This window comes from Salvelinus fontinalis, chromosome 12, assembly GCF_029448725.1.
Source record: "Salvelinus fontinalis isolate EN_2023a chromosome 12, ASM2944872v1, whole genome shotgun sequence".
NCBI lineage: Eukaryota > Metazoa > Chordata > Actinopteri > Salmoniformes > Salmonidae > Salvelinus > Salvelinus fontinalis.
The window spans coordinates 38,424,452-38,447,661 of NC_074676.1; the positions used below are offsets into that span (position 1 = coordinate 38,424,452).

Genomic DNA, 23,210 nt, shown 5'->3' on the forward strand with positions numbered 1-23,210 from the left:
CTTGATCACTACAGTGAAATGGCATTGGAGATAGTGACTTACTACATTTAGACACTCGTTATAAAATAAGAATTCCTTTTTATTTTAATACACACTTAAAATACCAGTTGCAGGTAGTGTGTAAATTCCGTCCTCAGCGGCCACGCCATTTGGCTCACCACACAACACTGTAATCCACCATGACTTACAACAGCACAGTCCAAAGTATGAACAAACAAAGCATTTACATTTTAGTCATTTGCAGACGCTCTTATCCAGAGCGACTAAAAGTAGTCCATATATTTTCATACTGGTCCTCCTTGCTAACAGGGTGTGGCACAAAAATCCCAAATAAAAACAGAAAATCACTCCAAGATGCTAACGAGCTCTTTTTCTCAAAATGCTCAATATTTGTTCTATATTTTCTACTTCTCTCCAGTCATTGTCCAGTTAAAAACTGACAGGTGACAACCCTCTGCTCTCAGCGTGGAAAGGGGTTGGTAGCATGGGAGGGCTTCTCCAGGCTGTTATAAAAAATCTTGTTTTTTAAGAGTGGTGTGAGGGATCGGATGCAAATAGCAGATGATGGGGCACACAGTGTGTTTATCACAGGTGGCACCTTAATTGGGGAGGACCAGCTCATAGTAATGGATGGAACGGAATAAATGGAATGGTTTCAAATACATCATGTTTGATACCATTCCATTCACTCCATTCCAGCTATTATGACCAGTCTGCCACTCACCAGCCTCCTGTGGTATATGTGAAGGGGCATGGTAACATTGGGCAATGGGGGAGTGGGGCAGGGGCTCTGTTCATTCAACTGCAGCCCTCAGAGGTACTGCTGGAGGAAGTGCAGCAGCATAATCTCATAGTGCTCTCCAGACTCTGGGCAGCGGATGCTGTGTCTCTCGTTGGGGTAGATCTGAAGAGATGGAGACAAAGGAACAAATGGAGGAAAGAGAGCTTTCTTTCCCCAGAAAGGAAGCACCCGTCTTCCTCATTTATAAAATGTTTATTTTAATGTGCTCTGAAAAGAGGCCTTGAAAAATAAATGAGTCCCACACTTTTCTTCTTTGTAGCGAATGCGTTTGTTTTCAGCAACATATCAGCTAAAGCCTGGGAAAAGGTTCCACTGCACATATTCAATTCTCTCATCATCGCTCGCCATTTTATACAATGAAGTTGAATGAACACTGTGTTGTAGGTCTGTGTAAGATGGGGTACATGTACACAACTAAACCCACTGCCCTCCTACCTGTAGCTGATACGGCTTCCCCGCACGGATCAGTTGAGACACCAGGAAGTTGGTGTGGAAAAAGTGCACATTCTCGTCAAGGAATCCATGTAATATAAGTAACCGGTTAGGCCTGGGTAGGAAAACAAAATATAAAAGATTATCTCTAGAAAAGTTTAAAAAACAAATTTTTAACTTGCCCTCGCATCAGAACTTATCCTGGTCCCAGATCTGTTCGTTATGTATAGCCAACTCCTATGGTCATTGTCATAAGAGTTGCCTATACAGTACAAAAAGATCTGGGATCAGGCTAATTGAGACATGCAAGTCTGTCCCATCAGGACCATATAAAAAACAAGTGATGAACAGTATTACAGGACAGCTGCACTTTGGAGTCTCTTTACTGCTGCCTTTACTTATTGCCTGTGAAGCACCCTGAGGTTGACAGTAAACGGTAATGAATGGTGATGACTCACTCGCTGGGCAGCTTGTCGACGTGCAAGGCAACAGAGCCGGCTTCGTATCCCTGCTGGTTGTTCTCAGGTAGGTCCATGTAGCGCTCCGTGTAACCGGTGTCATAGGCCATCCACACCGTCACAGGTGCACCCGCTATTGCCACCTGGACCATACAAGGACAGCTCAAATCAACCAGGCTTTTAAATTAATGCTAAAATGACTTCATTTTAACTGATTCAGAGTGAACAGTAACCATATGTACAGTACAACTAGTCAAGACTTTGGAGCGTTAAATTCAGTTTTAGAGTCAATATGTTGAGCTTGTTGACTTAAACCAAGGCTGGGCCACATTACTACCCCTTCATGGTTCAAAGCCATAGAAGTACACAGCCTGCCGTCACATTTCATTTCTTACACAGAATGCATGTGAGGTGAAGTTGTGACATAGTCCAAAAGAATAATCCCCTAAAATTCTTCAGCGGAGACTTCAAACTTTCCTCTCACCTTGAAGACATTGGGCCTGTGGACAAGGCCCATGAGTGAGAGGAAGCCGCCGTAAGACCAGCCGTGGATGGCCACGCGACTCAGGTCCACAAAAGTGTACTTTTCAGCCAAGTACTGCAGCCCCTCCACCTGGTCCTCGATCTCCACCTGGCCCTGAGAACAGCAGACAGGGAAAGGAATGTCACGACTGGCATGAAGGCAAACAGGAGAACACTTTTTAAACATAGTGAAATGGGGATGTACTATCTGGGCTGGTCCAATAAGAATGCCGTTTTTGCTACATTGTGCCTTACTGAACACAACTCTGGTAATACAGATCGATCACAAACTGGCAATGCAAAAATCTAATTTTTTCAATACCTCAGTGTTTCCCCTAAATTAATTTAGCAGTGGCGCACTGCAAAAAAATGAAACGCTGCTGATAAAGAACCAAGGTGAAAGACTGACACCTACAACACTTGTGTATGGTTAGTAGAGTAGTTACTGTTTACCATTTTGTTTTTCAGAGCCCCCTCGAACTTGAGGCCTCTCTGACAGGAGCCTCTCCCGTCAATGACCACGACGGCGTAGCCTAGTGACGCTAGCGTATTCAGCCTCAGGTACTTCACTCCTTTGTATGTGTTATTTACTAACTGCACCTGCAGCACACAACCCCCCCCCCCCCTCAACATTAAAAACATTTGAGATAAAACCTTTAACATTATATATATATTTTTTTTTATATAACTAGCCTTGAAATCCAAACGGTCACAAACAAGACTATATTACAGAATTTAAAAAAATGTATTGAACAAACCTGGGGGCCTCCATACACAAAGAGGATTGTAGGGTGCTTCCTGCCAGGAACCAAGTTGTGTGGTTTGTACAACATGCCGTAGAGGTGGAACCCTGAATTCCCTGGGAAAGTAAAGATCTCTGGTGGGATGTAATCTCCTGGGCGCCCTGAGACATAACATTAACACCAATATGAAGTCAAATGCATATCACTATCGAGGTCAACTGTAGATACTATAGATGTTCATTCCATTGGGGGAGTTATTATTGCAAGGGCAGATTCTATTGATGCGACTGCCCTTGGGAAAGTGACTCATTCAACTATAAATAAGCAACATTGAATTTGCAGGGCCCTTCTGTAGTCTCAACATGTGAGTTAAGTGTGATGGCGACAGAGTGCTTATGGTAACACAGTTCATTGATAGTCATGTTTTTTTTTGTCAGGTGAAAAGCCAACAGAAGATTTCAATGCAGTGATGGGGGGATACTTACATATTACAATATTATTCTGGACGATATTATAAAATCGATACTTTCACACACACAGAAAATATTCAGACCCCTTGACTTTTCCCACATTGTTAATTTAGCCATATTCTAAAATGGATTAAATAGTTTCCCCCCCTCAATCTACACACAATACTCCATAATGACAAAACAAAGCAAAAACAGGTTTAGACATTTTTGCAAATGTATAAAAATAAAAAATAAATTAAAACCCCGGAAATACCACATTTACATAAGAATTCAGACCCTTTACTAAGTACTTTGTTGAAGCACCTTTGGCAGCGATTACAGCATTGAGTCTTCTTGGCCCCTTTTCTCTCAATTTCCGCCTGAATGACATGCCCAAAGTAAACTGCCTGTTGCTCAGGCCCTGAAGCCAGGATATGCATATAATTGGTACCATTGGAAAGAAAACATTTCTACAAACTTCAAAGTGTTAAAATAACGTAGGAGAATATAACACAATAGATATGGTAGGAGAAAATCCAAAGAAAAACCAACCAGAATATTTTTGAGAGAGACCATCCTCTTACAATGGCAAGTATAAGGTCACACTGAAAATTAGCTTCCACAGGGTGTCAGCAGTCTATGTTCAAGTTTTCAGGATGGTAACTTCAAAAACAAATAAGAAATAACAGTTTTAGTAGAAGGACAGTCTTGGAAATTCATGTTTGCGCACGCCATGAAGACATTACGCACCTGCTAAAATTTGCTTCCTATTGAACATACTTCTTTCCATAAGAAATATTAAAGTTTGATTACATTTTAGGGTATGAGGAGTAAATAGAAACTTATTTTGACTTGTTGAAACAAAGTTTAGGGGTAGATTTTCGGATTCCTTTCTCTGCAAGTTGAATGGGTGGACTACTCAAATCGATGGCGCCCACTTAACTGACTTTTTGGGATATAAAGAAGGATTTTATCTAACAAAACGACACTACACTACATGTTATTGATGGGACCCTTTGGATGACAAATCAGACGAAGATTTTCAAAAAGTAAGTGAATATTTAAATCGCTATTTGCGAATTTATGAAACCTGTGGCGGTGAGAAAATATTTTTAAGTGGGGCGCCGCCCTCAAACAATCGCATGGCATGTTTCGCTGTAATAGCTACTGTAAATCAGACAGTGCAGTTAGATTAACAAGAATTTAAGCTTTCAACCGATATGACTCTTATGTACCTAAATGCTTAATATCCATAATTTTTATGATTATTTATTTTAATTGCTCCCACCAGTTTCACTGGAAGTTGTCCCGCTAGCTGGAGGCCTAGCCCTAAAAGGTTAGCGTTATTCTAAAATGGATTCAAATGTCTTCCCCCCCTCATCAATCTGCACACAATACCCTATAATGACAAAGCAAAAACAGTTTTATAGACATTTTTGCAAATGTATTCAAAAAATATATACAAATAAATAAATGGAAACATCACATTTACATAAGTATTCAGACCCTTTACTAAGTGCTTTGTTGAAGCACTATTGGCAGCGATTACAGCATCGAGTCTTCTTGGGTATGACGCTACAAGCTTGGCCCACCTGTATTTGGGGAGTTTCTCCCATTCTTCTCTGCAGATCCTCTCCATCTCTGTCTGGTTGGATGGGGAGCATTGCTGCACAGCTATTTTCAGGTCTCTCCAGAGATGTTAAATCGGGTTCAAGTCCAGGCTCTGGCTAGGCCACTCAAGAATATTCAGAGACTTGTCACTGAAGAAACTTCTGTGTTGTCTTGGCTGTGTGCTTAGGGTCATTGTCCTGTTGGAAGGTAAACCTTCGCCCCAGTCTGAGGTCCTGAGCACTGTGGAGCAGGTTTTCATCAAGGATGTCTGTATTTGCTCCGCTCATCTTTTCCTCAATCTGACTAGTCTCCCAGTCCCTGCTGCTGACGAACATTCCCACAGCATGATGCTGCCACCACCATGCTTATTTGCTTGACAATCACCGGTTGACTAAATTTTGTGACCGCCACAGACCTAGCAACCACCATGCTTCACCGTAGGGATGGTGCCAGGTTTCCTCCAGACGTGACGCTTGGCATTCAGGCCAAAGAGTTCAATCTTGGTTTCATCAGACCAGAGAATCTTGTTTCTCATGGTCTGAGGGTATTGAGGTGCCTTTGGCAAACTCCAAGCGGGCTGTCATGTGCCTTTTACTGAGGACTGGCTTCAGTCTGGCCACTCTACCATAAAGGCCTGATTGGTAGGGTGCTGCAGAGATGAGATAATCTTCCAGAAGGACAACCATCTCCACAGAGGAACACTGGAGCTCTGTCAGCATGACCATCGGGCTCTTGGTCACCTCCCTGACCAAGACTCTTCTCCCCCAATTGCTCAGTTTGGGCGGGGCGTTCAGCACTAGGAAGAGTCTTTGTGGTTCCAAACTTCTTCCACTTAAGAATGGAGGCCACTGTGTCCTCCTCCATGCTTCACGGTGGGAACTACACATGCAGAAATCATCCGTTCACCTACTCTGCGTCTCACAAAGACACAGTGGTTGGAATCAAAAATCAAAAATTTGGACTATCCAGACCAAAGGACATATTTCCACCGGTCTAATGTCCATTGCTCGTGTTTCTTGGCCCAAGCAAGTCACTTCGTATTATTGGTGTCCTTTAGTAGTGGTTTCTTTGCAGCAATTCAACCATTTAGGCCTGATTCACGCAGTCTCCTCTGAACAGTTGATGAATCAGATGCGTCTGCTACTTTAACTCTGAAGCATTTATTTGGGCTGCAGTTACTGAGGCTGGTAACTCAAATGAACGTATCCTCTGCAGCAGACGTAACTCTGGGTCTTCCTTTCCTGTGTCAGTCCTCATGAGATACAGTTTCAACATAGCGCTTGTTGGTTTTTGTGAACGTTTCTTCAAGTGCAGTCAAAGTGCTTGAAATTTTCCAGATTGACTGACCTTCACGTCTTAGAGTAATGAAGGACTGTCGTTTCTCTTTGATTATTTGAGCTGTTCTTGCCATAATATGGACTTTGTCTATTACCAAATAGGGCTATCTTCTGTTTACCATCACTACCTTGTCACAACACTACTGATTGGCTCAAACAAATCAACTTAAGGCACACCTGTTAATTGAAATGGATTCCAGGTGACTACCTCAAAGCTGGTTGAGAGAAAGCCAAGAGTGTGTGAAGCTGTCATCAAGGCAAAGGTTGGTTACTTGGAAGAATCTCAAAATGTAAAATATATTTAGATTTGTTTTGCACCTTTTTGGTTACTACATGATTCCATATGTATTATTTCATAGTTGATGTCTTCACTATTATTCTACAATGTAGAAAATAGTAAAACATAAAGAAAAAGCCTGGAATGAGTAGGTGTGTCCACACTTTGTACTGGTAGACTGTGTGGCGTATGTATGTATGTATGTATGTATGCATGTATGTTTGTATACACATACGCCGGTATTTTTCATCTTATAGCTTGTTCTCCATCTTTTTAAATAGTGAGCCAACATATTTTCAGCACTTTTATTTCCATAACTGATCAAACTAATTTTCTCATGCTCTCTCGTCTCTCTGCAGCAGACATATCGTGATCAATATGTTTGCAGCACAAAAATCGCAATAAAATTGCAGCATTGAATCGCAATACATATAGAATCGTGAGAATCGCAATACATATCGTATTGGCACCCAAGTATCGTTATAATATCGTACCGTGAGGTCCCTGGCAATTCCCAACCCTAACTGACCCCCCTTTCTTACTCACCTGTGGCCTCCATCATGCTAGCCCAGAACTCAGGCTCTTTGTGCAGTGGGTCACTCTCTGGGCCCATCAGCTTATAGATGTGGACGCAGGGAGGTGTGCTGACATTACTGTAATGGCTGACAAACATGTCAAAATTCTACAGAAAGAGAGAGCAGAAACACAAGAACAGGTGAGGTTAACTAAATCTTCAAAAAGCTAAAAACGCAAAAACCCCCAAGCTTAATTTCAAGGAAAAAAGAACATGCCAGAGCTTGTCGCTAAGGTAATGTACCTACCTGGCTTACGGAGCAGCTGTGGGAGAAACCTGGCTTGGTCAGCCTGACCATGTCCCCCGGGGAGTCGTAGCTCACAGTGTATAGGTGATGCTCCAGGGGTGTGTCCCGCGTGCCTTGGAAGTACACCAGCTGGGTAGCCTCATTCACCCAGATCTGAGTTGGGAGGGGAGACAATGACTGGGATGTTTACCTTATGCACATCACCTTTCTACTGTGATAGCTGATGAGCGGTGACAAAGGGCTGTGGCACAAAAGAAAATGGGGTGATTTCCATGCTCCCCACCTTAAAATGTTAAAACCCTTTAGGTGTTCATTTTAGATAAGAGGTGTGTGTCTAGGGCTTACCTTGGAGCCATGTCTGGCCAACACCTCCCACTCCCCACTGGTTAATGTCACCTCTTCCTTAATCGGGCACTTAAAGTCCTCTGAAAGGAACAACCAGTAGACTAAATGAGTTGACCACAGGTGGCTGGAGGCACCTTAACTGCAGAGGATGTGCTCATAGTAATGGCTGGAACGGAATAAATGGAATGGTATCAAACAAACCAAACACATTTACATTTACATTACATTTAAGTCATTTAGCAGACGCTCTTATCCAGAGCGACTTACAAATTGGTGCATTCACCTAATGACATCGTGGTTTCCATGCATTTGATACCCATTCCATTCCAGACATTATTATCAGCCGTCCTCCCCTCAGCAGCCTCCTATGGAGTTGACCTCCCAATACATTATCAGAAATAGATTTGGGAAGGTGCACCTCTATTCACATCTTTACCATTAATCCATAAATCAAACAGAGTATAAACAGTGTATTCTGCTACCCTCTGTCTGCATGTAGTCTCTGGTCCACTGGTAGCAGCCCTGTTGTAACAGCGTGGTGACTTTGTACAAATGGCAGAAGCCAGTTTTGGACTCGTTCGCCCAGAGGAAGGTGATCTCATCGTCGTTTGTTTGAATGAAAGGATAAAATATGTCATGGACCTGAAACAAAGAAAAAGGCTTGACATAACATGAGCCCTAGAAGAAAGAGCATTTGCTGGTTTCAAAAGGTGAAGACTAAATCTTTTCATTTCAAAATGTATAATTGGAAGAGAATTTCAACTTAACCTGATGAGGACAGGGGGTGCTGTTTTCACTTTTGGGGAAAAACGTGTCCAATTTAAACGGCTTCGTACTCAATTCTTGCTCGTACAATATGCATATTATTATTACTATTGGATAGAAAACACTCTCTAGTTTCTAAAACCGTTAGAATTTTGTCTGTGGGTAAAACAGAACTCATTTGGCAGCACACTTTGTGACCAGGAAGTGGAAAGTCTGAAATCTATGTTCTGTTCAAGTGACTGCCTATAAATGGGCATGATACGTATGGCTATACGTGCACGTCATACACCTTCACCCGGATGTCAAGAGGAAGTGAGAAGAAAAATGAGTTGATTATCTCTGTCTGACGTTGAATAAGCCCTCTTGGAACAAGGTGTCCCCCATTTTCTGTTTTCTGCAAGGCGCGTGTTGGGACCTGTTATTGCCTACTGGAAACCAGTCGTTATGGGCGAATATGATCTCCGGCTTTGATTTGATTTGATACATGTTACAATATCATCCTAAAGTATGTTTTTTCAATATAGTTTCATTAGATTATTGAAATTTATTCGGGACGTTAGTTGTGTTGCGTTGTTTGACTTTGTTTACGTTGGAGAGCTTGCGCCGCATGGCCAGTGTGCTTGCTAATTCAAGAGGGAAAAAGAACGTTCTGAATCCAAACAAAGACGCTTCTGGACAAAGGACCAAAGGTACAACATTCTGATAGAAGATCAGCAAAAGTAGGAACCATTTTGTGATGCTATTTCATATATCTGTCGAACTGTGTACTAGTAGCTTTGCGCTCAGGTTTTGGTTAGTCTTATGTCGTAATGAAGATGTTTTTAGAATTCTAACACTGCGATTGCATTAAGAACTAATGGATCTATCGTTTCCTAAACAACATGTATTTTTTTGTAATGTTTATGAATAGCTATTTGGTCAGAATAGGTGAGAGTCTAATAGAAATATCCGCACATTCTGGGAAAAATATGCTACGTTAGCACGTTATGCTACGTTGTATAACCACGGATTTCAGCTCTAAATATGCACATTTTCGAACAAAACTTAAGTGTATGTATAACCTGATGTTATAGGACTGTCATCTGAGGAAGGTTTATGAAGGTTAGTGAAATTTAATATCTTTTGCTGGTTTATTCGCTAACGCTAACGTGCCTATTGCTATCGCTAACGTGCCTTGATGAATGAATGCGGTAGTGTGGTAGGCTATTGTAGTAAGCTAATATAATGCTATATTATGTTTTCGCTGTAAAACACTTACAAAATCGGAAATATTGTCTGTATTCACAAGATCTTTGTCTTTCATTTGCTATACACCATGTATTTTTCAGAAATGTTTTATGAGTATTTCGGTATGTCACGTTGGTGTCTGTAATTATTCTAGCTGCTTTCGGTGCAATTTCTGATTGTAGCCACAATGTAAACTATGATTTATACCTGAAATATGCACATTTTTCCAACAAAACATAGATTTATTGTATAACATGTTATAAGACTGTCATCTGATGAAGTTGTTTCTTGGTTTCTTTGGTTTGTTCTAGGTTAGTTTGGTTGATTTTGTGCATGCTACCTGTGCTGTGAAAAATGTCTGTGCTTTTTTCTATTTGTTGGTGAGCTAACATAAATATATATTGTGTTTTCCCTGTAAAACATTTTTTTTAATTGGACATGTTGGCTGGATTCACAAGATGCGTATCTTTCATTAGCTGTATTGGACTTGTTAATGTGTGAAAGTTAAATATTTCTAAAAAATATCTTTTGAATTTCGCGCTCTGCCTTTTCAGTGGAATGTGGGAGGAGTTCCGCTAGCGGAACCCCGGGGCTAGTTAACATTCATGTGACTACATATTAACCAATAAAAACTACAGTACAAGTAAAAGCCATATCAAACAAAGGCATGCAACAACAACTTCGTGCAAATAAAGGCACTGCAAGCAGTAAGGATGATTTCTATTACATTTCGAGTTCCATGCTTAGATCTCAAGTCAAAATCTAGGCCTTAGAGCCGAAGCCAGAGTTATTTTAACTCACGTTGATCCAGATGTCGGTGATCTCCTCGTAGATGATGAAGGGGTGGACCCCCTCTGGCACAGCCTCCACACTCTCCTCCCGTTGGGCCTGGTCCTGGGTTACAGGGATGAACAGGGCCGGGGGCAGCAGGACCAACTGGAGCCTCTGTTGACTCCTGTCCAGCAGTACCGCCCATGCACTGCACAGAGGAGTAGTGGGTTGTCAGGGTCAAATAATTAGCTGGCTAATGTTGCTAAATAGCCTCAATGAATTCCATATTTCCTAGTTGATGTAGAGAAAGACGGCCTTGAAATTGAAAGGGTATATATACTATTTTTATTAAATGAAAAATAATTTGTTACAGTATATCTGAATTTCAAATCAAAGTTAAATGTAGCTGGCTAACTTTTTGGTCATGCTCTAGCTAACTTTTTGGTCATGCTCTGTGATATACCCCTCTGGAGAGAAGAGATGGGTGCTGTTCAACAGATAAGCCCGCATAACCAGCCCGCATTAAGATTGATTGGCTATTGGTTTCTGGATGCGGTGACGTTTGCCTAGCGGAGACCTCAAGACAACTGTCGCCCACCAGGAGTGGTTAACTTGCCATTTCAGCCCAGCTGGTAGCACAATGGTGTGAGAAGTAGTCCAGATTGCTGGTGAGTGTGGGATGGAATAGAACTTTAGGTGGTTTTGACCAACGTAACACGATCGGGCTGTCATTGTAAATATACATTTGGTCTTAACTGACTCGCCTGGTTAAATAAAGGCTAAATTAAAAAATATCTGAGATGAAACCACAAGGCTTGGTGCAGTTTTCATATTTACAAGGACTTTGCTCAATGATAGGAACAATTACACCTTTACATCGCAGATATAATCCGCTCCACGGCATAAATAGCTTTGCTTAATTGTGTCTGTTCCAGTTTTGAACTCACTATTTGCCGTCTTTTGTCCAGCCGGCGCGGGCGATGTACTCGACCCCAGGGAACAGGGTGGTAAAAGGCAGGACCAACTCCTTGTCCTGGGTGCTTACAATCTAATGATAACAAGGACTCATAAGAATAGGCAGATAGGCATTGAATGCCATACAGAAACATACGGAACACATAAAAGACCACAAAAAGGGAACAGAAGGCAACATACAAGTAGACATGCAGAATACAAAACCAGACCAATACAGTTCAAAACCATGAGAACTCTGTTCTTACTCTGCCAAGGTGGTCGGTTCTGATTTCTACCAGTTTGAAAGTAATTTGAGGATTCTTACTCCCTGAAAAGAAAAATGGAGAGGAGAGCAATACAAGTTACACGTCTTAAATATCACATCTTGTCTGGCACTCCTGTCTAATAGCTCAAGATACTCAAATGTACAGTACCAGACACACCTACTCATTCAAGGGTTGTGATTTATTTTTACTCTTTACTACATTGTAGAAGAATAGTGAAGACATCAACTATGAGATAACACATATGGAATCATGTAGTAACCAAAAAAGTATTAAACAAATCAAATATATTTTATATTTCAGATTCTTCAAAGTAGCCACCCTTTGCCAAGAGTGTGCAAAGCTGTCAAGGCATTCTCTCATCCAGCTTCATAAGGTAGTCATCTGGAATGCATTTCAATTAACAGGTGTGCCTATTTAAAAGTTAATTTGTGGAATTTCTTTCCTTCTTAATGCGTTTGAGCCAATCAGTTGTGTTGTGACAAGGTAGGGGTGGTATACAGAAGATATCCCTATTTTGTAAAAGACCAAGTTCATATTACGGCAAGAACAGCTCAAATAAGCAAAGAGAAATGACAGTCCATCATTACTTTAAGACATGAAGGTCAGTCAATACATAACATTTCAATAACTTTGAAAGTGTCTTCAAGTGCAGTCGCAAAAACCATCAAGCGCTATGATGAAACTGGCTCTCATGAGGACCGACACAGGAATGGAAGACCCCAGAGTCTGCTGCAGCGGATAAGTTCATTAGAGTTACCAGCCACAGAAATTGCAGCCTAAATAAATGCTTCAGAGTTCAAGTAACAGAGACATCTCAACATCAACTGTTCAGAGGAGACTGCATGAATCAGGCCTTCGTGATCAAATTGCTGCAGAGAAACCACTACTAAAAGACACCAATAAGAAGAGACTTGCTTGGGCCAAGAAACACGAGTAATGGACATTAGACCGGTGGAAATCTGTCATCTAATGAGTCCAAATTTGAGAATTTTCGTTCCAAACGCCTTGTCTTTGTGAGACACAGAGTAGGTGAACGGATGATCTCTGCATGTGTGGTTCCCACCGTGAAGCATGGAGGAGGAGGTGTGATGGTACTTTGCAGGTGACACTGTCATGATTTATTTAGAATTCAAGGCACACTTAACCAACATGGCTACCACAGCATTCAGCAGTGATTTGGTTTGTTAAATGTGATACGCCATGTGTAATATCAATTTGTATGGTTTACTTAGCTACTTGAGTCATCTCTCGCCACTCTTTCTCTCCGTGCCACTTTCCACACAGACCTAGCCACGCCCCCTGCCACTCAAGGAGCGCATTTGATGTTCCTCAAACACGACACACTTGCGTTCAATCTGCATGGTCAATGCAGCACATACAACAATGTTGATGACAACAATGCCGTTTAAACTTTGCAGCTTAATATAATGACACTATTAGTTTGTGTTTCTTACATCAGCAAACAGCTAGTTTGTCTTTACTTAGCAAGTTGCCCTGAATCTTGTGAGATGCTAATTGTTAGCCACTAATACTAATAGCTAGCTAGTGAGATGTACTGAGTAAGAGCAAATGTTGCTAGCTAATACGGCCTGATAATACCAGTGATGGTGTAGACCTAAATCAGCATGTTGTTTGTGCAACAGTATCTTCCAAATCAGAGAGGGATATGCAAAGCAATAATATGTTAGCTACATGAAGTAGCTAAGAGAAAACATGTAATGTATTTAAAGCTTATAGGGTCCCCTAGGAAACACTTAGGTTCCTACCCTGTCACAATAACTCCTCAAACACTATTCAAAGTGCACACTATTATATTCTAACTATAGAATTAGAATAGAAATTCTATTTCCATGATTCCAACCGTTTTGCTCTACTTCTCAAGTCAAATCGTAATTGGTCAAAAATAAGTCCTAGATTATTTGCCCATATCGTGCAGCCCTACGTGGCAGTGTGGAAATTCTCAATTGAGCAGTGGTGTAAAGTACCTAAGAAAAAATACTTTCAAGTACTACTTAAAATTGTTTTTTTTGGTATCTGTACTTTACTATTTTTGACAACTTTTACTTCACTACATTCCTAAAGAAAATACTGTACTTTTTACTCCATACATTTTCCCTGACATCTAAAAGTACTCTTTACATTTTGAATGCTTAGCAGGACAGGAAAATGGTCCAATTCACGCACTTGTCAAGAGAACATCCCTGGTCATCTACTGCCTCTGATCTGGAGGACTCACTAAACACAAATGCTTTGTTTGTAAATTATGTCTGAGTGTTGGTGTGCCCCTAGCTATCTGTAAATATTTAAAAAACAAGAAAATGGTGCCATCTGGATTGCTTAATATAAGGAATTTGAAATGATTTCTACTATTACTTGATACTTAAGCACATTTTATCAATTACATTTACTTTTGATACTTAAGTATATTTAAAACCAAATACTTTTACTCAAGTAGTATTTTACTGGGTAACTCACTTTTACTTGTGTCATTTTCTATAAAGGTACCTTTACTTTTACTCAAGTATGACAATTGGGTACTTTTTCCACCACTGCAATTGAGTGCAGGAAATGCAGAAATGATAAAAGTGCTGAAATTTGTTTTGGTTGAAGTTGAATTGAACAGTATAAAACAATCAGAATGGAGAAAGACTCATTGAAATCACTTAGAATGTATGTGCTGCCACCCTAGGATCATGTAGAACTTTTACTTTTCAAAACCCCCAAAAATACCATGATATAATATTTTGGCCATATCACCCAGCCCTAGCTCAGCATATATGGGAACTCCTTCAAGACGGTTGGTCACTTTTTAGCTTACTACATGACTCCATATGTTATTTCATAGTTTTGATGTCTTTGCTATTATTGTACAATGTAGGAAATAATACAAATCAAGAACAACTTTTGACTGGTACTGTATATTGAAGTATAAAACCCAACTCTGCCTAGCCACAATAGTCACATGAAAATGTAGATAGTAGCCAATACAGTTTAATAAAAAGTTATGAATCAGTACTACTAATACTTAAAAAAGGCCATTTGGGGTGGGGATGAGGGTGAGAGCGGACCTGTGCGGGGGTATCTGTAAACATCAGCCTTGCGCTCCTCCAGGGCTGGGGAGGGAACGTGAATTAACTCCACCTCTGACTCATCCACCTCCTCATACAGTAACTGGAGGGTCTTCCCTCCATCTGGGTCTGAAAGAGAAACTTATTGAGTTGGCCATTTTATTCAAAAGCAAGTATGTGCTAAAGTTTTTTTGGGTATCTGTATTTCACTATTTATATTTTTGCAACTTTTACTTCACTACATCCATAAAGAAAATTATGTACTTTTTACTCCATACATTTTCCCTGACACCCAAAAGTACTCATAACATTTTGACTGCTTAGCAAACCAGGAAAATGGTCTAATTCACACACTTATCAAGAGAACATCCCTGGTCATCAATACTGCTTCTGATCTGGCGGACTCACTAAACACATGCTTCGTTTGTAAATTATGTCTGAGTTTTGGAATGTGCCCCTAGCTATTTGCTTAATATAAGACATTTGAAATGTTTTGTACTTTTGATACTTAAGTATATTTAAAACCAAATACTTTTAGACTTTTACTCAAGTAGTATTTTACTGGGTGACTAACTTTTACTTGAGTCATTTCCATTAAGGCATCTTTACTTCGACCCAAGTAGGACAACTGGGTACTTTTCCCACCACAATGTGCTTTGTGTTTGAATGGCCTAACCTAGTTGAATTTGTCTTCAGCAACCCAGTAAGATTTAACTAACCTTTTTTAAATTATTATTATTAAACTTAAAGTAGTAATGAAAAACAAAATGCATTTTATTGATAAGATAGAGAAATCTGGAGTCCCTGTTCAGTCAAAAGCTACATCTCTGGTAGAGGGAAAGGAAACATAAGGACAAGCATCACAAAAACCATCCAGAAAAGACTAACCTTCAGGAGCAGCTGGCGACCACCAGTAGCCCGTGAAGCGGTCAAACTCCTCCTGGATTACAAAGGTGGCAATGCCTGCAGACTTGGGGTCCTCCTTCACATTATTCAGCCCTAAGAAAGGTAGAGAAGGATGCACTGTCAGGAGACCGCTCTCTGCTTTCCATTTTACGTTAAAAGATGATGCCCTTTTTTATTTTTTTATTTTATTTTACCGTTATTTTACCAGGTAAGTTGACTGAGAACACGTTCTCATTTGCAGCAACGACCTGGGGAATAGTTACAGGGGAGAGGAGGGGGATGAATGAGCCAATTGTAAACTGGGGATTATTAGGTGACCATGATGGTTTGAGGGCCAGATTGGGAATTTAGCCAGGACACCGGGGTTAACACCCCTACTCTTACGATAAGTGCCATGGGATCTTTAATGACCTCAGAGAGTCAGGACACCCGTTTAACGTCCCATCCGAAAGACGGCACCCTACACAGGGCAGTGTCCCCAAACACTGCTCTGGGGCATTGGGATATTTTTTAGACCAGAGGAAAGAGTGCCTCCTACTGGCCCTCCAACACCACTTCCAGCAGCATCTGGTCTCCCATCCAGGGCCTGACCAGGACCAACCCTGCTTAGCTTCAGAAGCAAGCCAGTAGTGGTATGCAGGGTGGTATGCTGCTGGCACCTTTCATGAACAAACTTAATTTAAAAGATTCAAATAATTAAAAAAAAAAATGGTTATCACCACTACAGGATACAATTTTAAAGAAAACCTTTGCTAGTATATATATATATATTTTTTTTTTTTACCTTTATTTAACTAGGCAAGTCTTAAGAACAAATTCTTATTTTCATTGACGGCCTAGGAAGAGTGGGTTAACTGCCTTGTTCAGGGACAGAACGACAGATTTTTATCTTGTCAGCTCGGGGATTCAATCTTGCAACCTTTCGGTTGACCAGTAGGCTACCTGCCGCCCCATATGATGAAAATGAAATGCAAGCCTGTATGCATCTTTGGTATTAACCCAAAAGAGCACCCATTCAGATACATTGAAGAGCGTACATTCAACGGAAATCTATTCAATTGAGAAATAACACAACTCTGAAAGCTGAACAGCATCAGTCTCAAAATAGTTTGCTCTTTTAGTAGCATGCCAACCTTTAAGGCTGTAGGAAAGTCTATCCTCCTAATTTTTGAAAGTTCTAATGTTACTGTCCCCACTACAACAAAAATACATGTAATTTTGTTCTTGAAACAGTTAATTGAAAAACTGTACAATTCCATTCATTCCTAAGGAGGACTGCTTCTTCTGGGGAGTGCCAATACGGCGGACCGGTATACAGTGGTCACCAACCAGTCGATTGCGATATACTGGTCGATCTCCAAGGCATTCCTCGTAAATTCGCTCTGGGAGTGTTCAGAGCGCACACTGGACGCTCTGGCCGAGGAGTAGAGTTGATCCGAGCGTTCTGACCACACAATGGCAGTCAAGCACCCAAGCTAACTGGCTAATGTTGGCTAGCTTGCTAGCTACTTCCAGGCACAAATGAGAGAACACCTCACTCTGACCATTTTTCACACCCTAGCAGAGCTGGTTAGGCTGTTCTCATGTTATCCAGAGCGTTGGTGACTAACTGTGCTGCTGGCAACAATTTAAATAATTTTTTTTGCCAACGTTTACCGACACCGGTCATATTCAACGGGTGCTGAGCGTTCGTAAATGAATCCGTTATTCTGCACCCTGGCACACTCAGACGAGAGTGCTCTGAAATCGGAGTAGATAGCCAGAGAGAATTTACGAACACGCCCCTAGTCAATCACCAAACATTTCTGTAAAAAAAACAACGATGAAGCCTTGCGTTCCTATTTGTTTTATTTATTTGTTTCGCGCTATTGATAGTATATATGCCTACTGTTGGCCAATCAGATAGCTCGGATCACCTTGTCGGCAGTTTCCTTGAGCCATAGACTGTAAAAAGAAACCTCAAAGTAAAGCAAAGTTGATACTGTGACCAGGGCCGAATTAGCGTAGTGGCTTATCGGGGCTGAAGTCGCTGGGGCCCAAGAGGCAGCAAAACAAAATAAGTAAAACATGTAATATAGCGTACATATACTTTTTTTTTTACTGCAACCACCAACCACAGGAGGACTCAGCAGCCTGCTCTCAATGAGTTTAGACAGCCTTCTGCCGCTCTGCTAATCATCAGATGGGAGAGGAGAGGAGGTAGTGGGCCCACGTGGGTAACTGGGAGGCTCTGCTTTGAATGGGTAACTGAATCATAAAAAAACATCTACTGCAAAATAAATAATGCAACTGGTCAATTGTGTGAGTCATATGTCTTTCATATTCCAATCAGAAAGCGGTTCCCAAATATGGCATGACATGTACTCGGTTACAAAGATATTGCTAGCTAGCCTACCTACTGAAAATGATGGCCTGTGTGGGGCCCAGAATATAAAATTACAGATAAGAAAGCAGCAGGACCAAGAACTTAAACCAGGATATTGGAAATTGAATCAAAGCCTACTAGATGATAAATTGTTTAGAACTAGGACAGAAGAATTTATAACTGACTTTTTCAGACATAACATAGGTACAGCAGATCCCCTTATTGTATGGGACACTTTTAAAATGTGCCTTTAGAGGCCATGCAATTCAGTACTCATCTATAAAACAAAAGCAATTTAGATCAAAAGAGTCCATATTAACAAAGGAAATTGAAGGACTAACAGTACAGTTAGATAGCAATAAAAACGGTACAATAGAGGCAGAGAATAAGTTAGAGGAAAAACAAAAAGAAATGGAGGTACTTATTCAAGAAAGATCCAGTGTAATATATTATAAAAAATAAAGTGAAAGGGATGGAATATGGGGGAAAATGCACCAAATTCTTTTTCAATCTTCAATATAGAAATGCTACCATTTTTTTTATTAAAACTTGTTACAAATGATGGAGTCACGCATGATTCACTAAATTATATTTTGAAAGAGGAAGTAAAGTACTTTAAGAATATGTTTTCGTTTCAGGCTCCTCCATCTCCACTAACTGAAACTTATTGTATGGATTTTTTTCCTAACATCTGTACAGAAAGACTCATGTGAAGGCCAAATTACAGAGGAGGAACTGCTTGATGCAATTGGGGCCTTTAAGGATGGGAAAACTCAAGGGCTGGATGGCATACCAGTGGAAGTATACAAAACTTGTTTTGATATACTCAAAGGACCATTATTAGCTTGTTTTAACCACTCCTATATAAATGGTAGATTATCAGACACGCAACAAGAAGGTCTGATATCATTATTACTGAAACAGGACCCAAGTGGTATATATAAAGATCCAGTCCATTCAAAAAAATTGGAGACCTCTTATACTTCAGTGTTGTGATGCAAAAATCCTAGCAAAATGCTAGGCGCATAGAATTTAAAAAGTATTGTCAGATATTATTCATCCTAATCAGACAGGTTTTTTACATGGATGATACATTGGAGATAATATAAGACAAGTACTGGAAACAATAGAACACTATGAAATAATCGGGGACACCAGGCCTGGTTTTCATAGCTGATTTTGAAAAGGCTTTTGATAAAGTACGACTGGAGTTTATATATAAATACCTAGAATATTTCAATTTTGGGGAATCTCTTATAAAAGGGGTTAAAGTTATGTATAGTAACGCTAGGTGTAAAATAGTAAATAATGGCTACATCTCAGAAAGTTTTAAACTATCTAGAGGAGTAAAACAAGGTTGTCCACTATCGGCATATCTATTTATTATTGCCATCGAAATGTTAGCTGTTAAGATTAGATCAAACAATAATATTAAGGGATTAGAAATACGCTGCTTAAAAACTAAGGTGTCATTGTACGCCGATGATTCATGTTTTCTTTTAAAACCACAATTAGAGTCTCTCCACGGCCTCATAGAGGATCTAGATACTTTTGCTATCCTCTCTGGATTAAAACCAAATTATAATAAGTGTATATTATGTATTGGATCACAAAAAAATGCACATTTTACATTACCATGTAGTTTACCAATTAAATGGTCTGACGGAGATGTGGACATACCCGGTATACAAATCCCAAAAGAAAGAAATGATCTCACTCCAATAAATTCTTATAGAAAGTTAGCAAAAATAGATAAGATCTTGCTACCATGGAAAGGAAAATACCTGTCTATTTGCAGAAAAATCACCCTGATTAACTCTTTAGTGATCACAGTTTACCTATTTGCTTATGGTTTTGCCTACACCTAGTGACCTGCTTTTTAAATTATATGAACAAAAAATATTCAATTTTATTTGGAACGGCAAGCCAGATAAAATGAAAAAGGGCCTATTTATAACGAATATGAATTCGGAGGGCAGAAATGATTAAATATTAAAGCATTAGACCTCTCACTAAAGGCATCAGTCATACAAAAGTTACCCTTAAATCCAAACTGGTTCTCTAGTCAATTGGTACGAATGTCTCATCCTATATTCAAGAAGGGCCTTTTCCCCTTTATTCAGATTACACCTGCTCACTTTCGGTTGTTTGAAAAGGAAATAATCTCCAAAATATCTTTATTTTTTGAACAAGCCTTAGAAAATTGGTTGCAATTTCAGTTTAATCCACCTGAAAGGACGGAACAAATAGCACAACAAATATTGTGGTTAAATTCAAATATACTAATTGATATTTTTTTTTAAAGGTATAATTTTAGTGAATGATATCATAAATAGGACTGGTGGAGTTATGTCACACATGCAGCTAACACAGACATATGGAAATGTCTGCTCTACCCAAATTTACAACCAATTAATTGCAGCATTACCACAAAAATGGAAGAGGCAAGTAGAAGGGGAAAAAGTAAGGAACTTGTATGTCGGCCCTGTATTAAAGAACATAAATGGTTAAAGAAAAGTGTGATAAATAAAAACATATACCAATTTCATTTAAGGACCAAAAAACTGACAGCTGTGCCATATAAATTGCAAAATAGTTGGGAAGAGATTTGCGATGTACCCATTCCATGGCACATGGTTTATGAATTGATACAACAAAATTTCTATAGGCCTGAGGTCAGGGCCTTGTGATGGCCACTCCAATACCTTGACTTTGTTGTCCTTCAGCCATTTTGCCACAACTTTGGAAGTATGCTTGGGGTCATTGTCCATTTGGAAGACCCATTTGCAACCAAGCTTTAACTAGCTGACTGATGTCTTGAGATGTTGCTTCAATATAGCCACATCATTTTCCTTCCCATGATGCCATCTATTTGTGAAGTACACCAGTCCCTCCTGCAGCAAAGCACCCCCGTAACATGATGCTGCCACCCCTGTGCTTCACGGTTGGGATGGTGTTCTTCGGCTTGCAAGCCTCTCCCCTTTTCCTCCAAACATAACGATGGTCATTATGACCAAACAGTTCTATTTTTGTTTCATCAGACCAGAGGACATTTCTCCAAAAAGTACAATCTTTGTCCCCATGTGCAGTTGCAAACCATAGTCTGGATTTTCATGGCGGTTTTGGAGCAGTGGCTTCCTCCTTGCTGAGCGGGATTTCAGGTTGTGTCGATATAGGATTAGTTTTACTGTGGATATAGAAACTTTTGTACCCGTTTCCTCCAGCATCTTCACATGGTCCTTTGCTGTTGTTCTAGGATTTGCAATTTTCGCACCAAAGTACGTTCATCTCTAGGAGACAGAACGCGTCTCCTTCCTGAGCGGTATGACGGCTGCATAGTCCAATGGTGTATATACCTGCCTACTATTGTTTGTACAGATGAACATGGTACCTTTAGGCGTTTGGAAATTGCTCCCAAGGATGAACCAGAATTGTGCAGGTTTACAATTTTTTTTCCTGAGGTCTTGGCTGATTTCTTTTGATTTTCACATTGTGTCAAGCAAAGAGGCACTGAGTTTGAAGGTAACCTTGAAATACATCCACAGGTACACCTCCAATTGACTCAAATTATGTAAATTAGCCTATCAGAAGCTTATAAAGCCATGACATCATTTTCTGGAATTTTCCAAGCTGTTTAAAGGCACAGTCAACTTAGTGTATGTAAACTTCTGACCCACTGGAATTGTGATACAGTGAATTATAAGTGAAATAAACTGTCTGTAAACAATTGTTGCAAAAATTACTTGTGTCATGCACAAAATAGATGTCCTAATCGACTTGCTAAAACTATAGTTTGTTAACAGTAAATTTGTGGAGTGGTTGAAAAACGAGTTAATGACTTTAATGACCATCGTTGCAACTACTACGGACTCGGGTGAGGCGAAGGTCGAGAGCCATGCGTCCTTTCAAACACGACGCTGCCAAGCCGAACTGCTTCTTGAAACACTGCTCGCTTAACCCGGAAACAAGCCACACCAATGTGTCGGAGGAAACACTGTCTTGCTGGTGACCGAAGTCAGCTTGCAGGCGCCCAGCACGCCACAAGGAGTCGCTAGAGCGCGATGGGACAAGGAAATCCCAGCCGGCCAAACCCTCCCCTAAGCCAGACGATGGCTGGGCCAATTGTGCGCCGCCTCATGGGTCTCCCAGTCACGGCCAGCTGTGACACAGCCTGGGATCAAACCCTGGGCTGTAGTGACGCCTCAAACACTGCTATACAGTGCCTTAGACCGCTGCACCACTTGGGAGGCCCTGTGCAGTCAATATTTAACTTTTGCTCCAAATCCACTTGGCGTGGCAGACTGCGATATCAGGTTTAGAACCAAATGAAAACAGTCTAATTGAAACCCTCAAATCTCTTTCCGGTACGAGGTGGCCTGCCCATGCACAATCAACAAAAGCATTATGCCTCAATTATGCCAATGTTAGTCAGTCTCTTCTAGAAGTATCTGAGGATGAAAATCTAACAAGGCTCTACCACTCTACACCCAAATGGATAAACTTGAAATAACTTCCTCTGTAACTTGTGAAACATAATACTCCAACGTTTTCAGAATACAAGCACTACACTTAATTAAGGTAGCCCAACCGGACCTGTCTAAGTGTGCTTGTTGGGTGGCCTCCTTTAGAGATTGTGGCTGTGCTCCGGGATCAGTTTGATAGCTTTGAGGCAAAAGGAAAGGACATGTCACCAAGCGTTCTATCGCTTTACAGACCTAACACGACTGAGAAGATGACAAAAACACACCGATAAGTCATGAGGCAGAGCCTGACTGTCGTTAATCAATGACAGGTTAGCAGAAATTTGCTGTCGGTGTTCACTGTTGTGATTGACACACTTATTGATGAGTTGGATGGGAGGTATGACTCATACAAAGAGCTAAAACAACTGCTTTGGATTTTTTAACAATATACCTTCACTTTCCACATAAGACCTACATTGATCTGCACTCAACCTTCAAAGTAAATATCAATCTGACTTGCATCATGATTTTCCAGATGAAATTGTCCAGTTTAAAGAATGTATTAAAAGTAGAGGGGGAAATTAATTCACATGTTCTAACAGAGCAA

General features: G+C 40.4%; 1 protein-coding gene across 4 annotated transcripts in view; it reads right to left on the reverse strand.

Moving 5' to 3' along the window:
* Positions 1-58: 58 nt before the first annotated feature.
* The window catches only part of LOC129867341 (dipeptidyl peptidase 9-like), a 35,609-nt gene continuing 12,457 nt past the window's right edge, over positions 59-23,210 (reverse strand). For all 4 annotated transcript variants that reach the window (XM_055940682.1, XM_055940679.1, XM_055940680.1 and 1 more), the window contains 15 exons: positions 15,758-15,868; positions 14,870-14,998; positions 11,781-11,842; positions 11,508-11,608; positions 10,591-10,768; positions 8,280-8,439; positions 7,798-7,877; positions 7,453-7,605; positions 7,178-7,313; positions 2,973-3,118; positions 2,668-2,814; positions 2,177-2,329; positions 1,693-1,835; positions 1,238-1,349; positions 59-904 (listed from right to left, as the gene is read on the reverse strand). In XM_055940682.1, the coding sequence (XP_055796657.1) occupies positions 812-904; positions 1,238-1,349; positions 1,693-1,835; positions 2,177-2,329; positions 2,668-2,814; positions 2,973-3,118; positions 7,178-7,313; positions 7,453-7,605; positions 7,798-7,877; positions 8,280-8,439; positions 10,591-10,768; positions 11,508-11,608; positions 11,781-11,842; positions 14,870-14,998; positions 15,758-15,868 (1,904 nt within the window). In that variant the 3' untranslated portion in view covers positions 59-811. The remainder of the gene's footprint in view (positions 905-1,237; positions 1,350-1,692; positions 1,836-2,176; positions 2,330-2,667; positions 2,815-2,972; positions 3,119-7,177; positions 7,314-7,452; positions 7,606-7,797; positions 7,878-8,279; positions 8,440-10,590; positions 10,769-11,507; positions 11,609-11,780; positions 11,843-14,869; positions 14,999-15,757; positions 15,869-23,210) is intronic.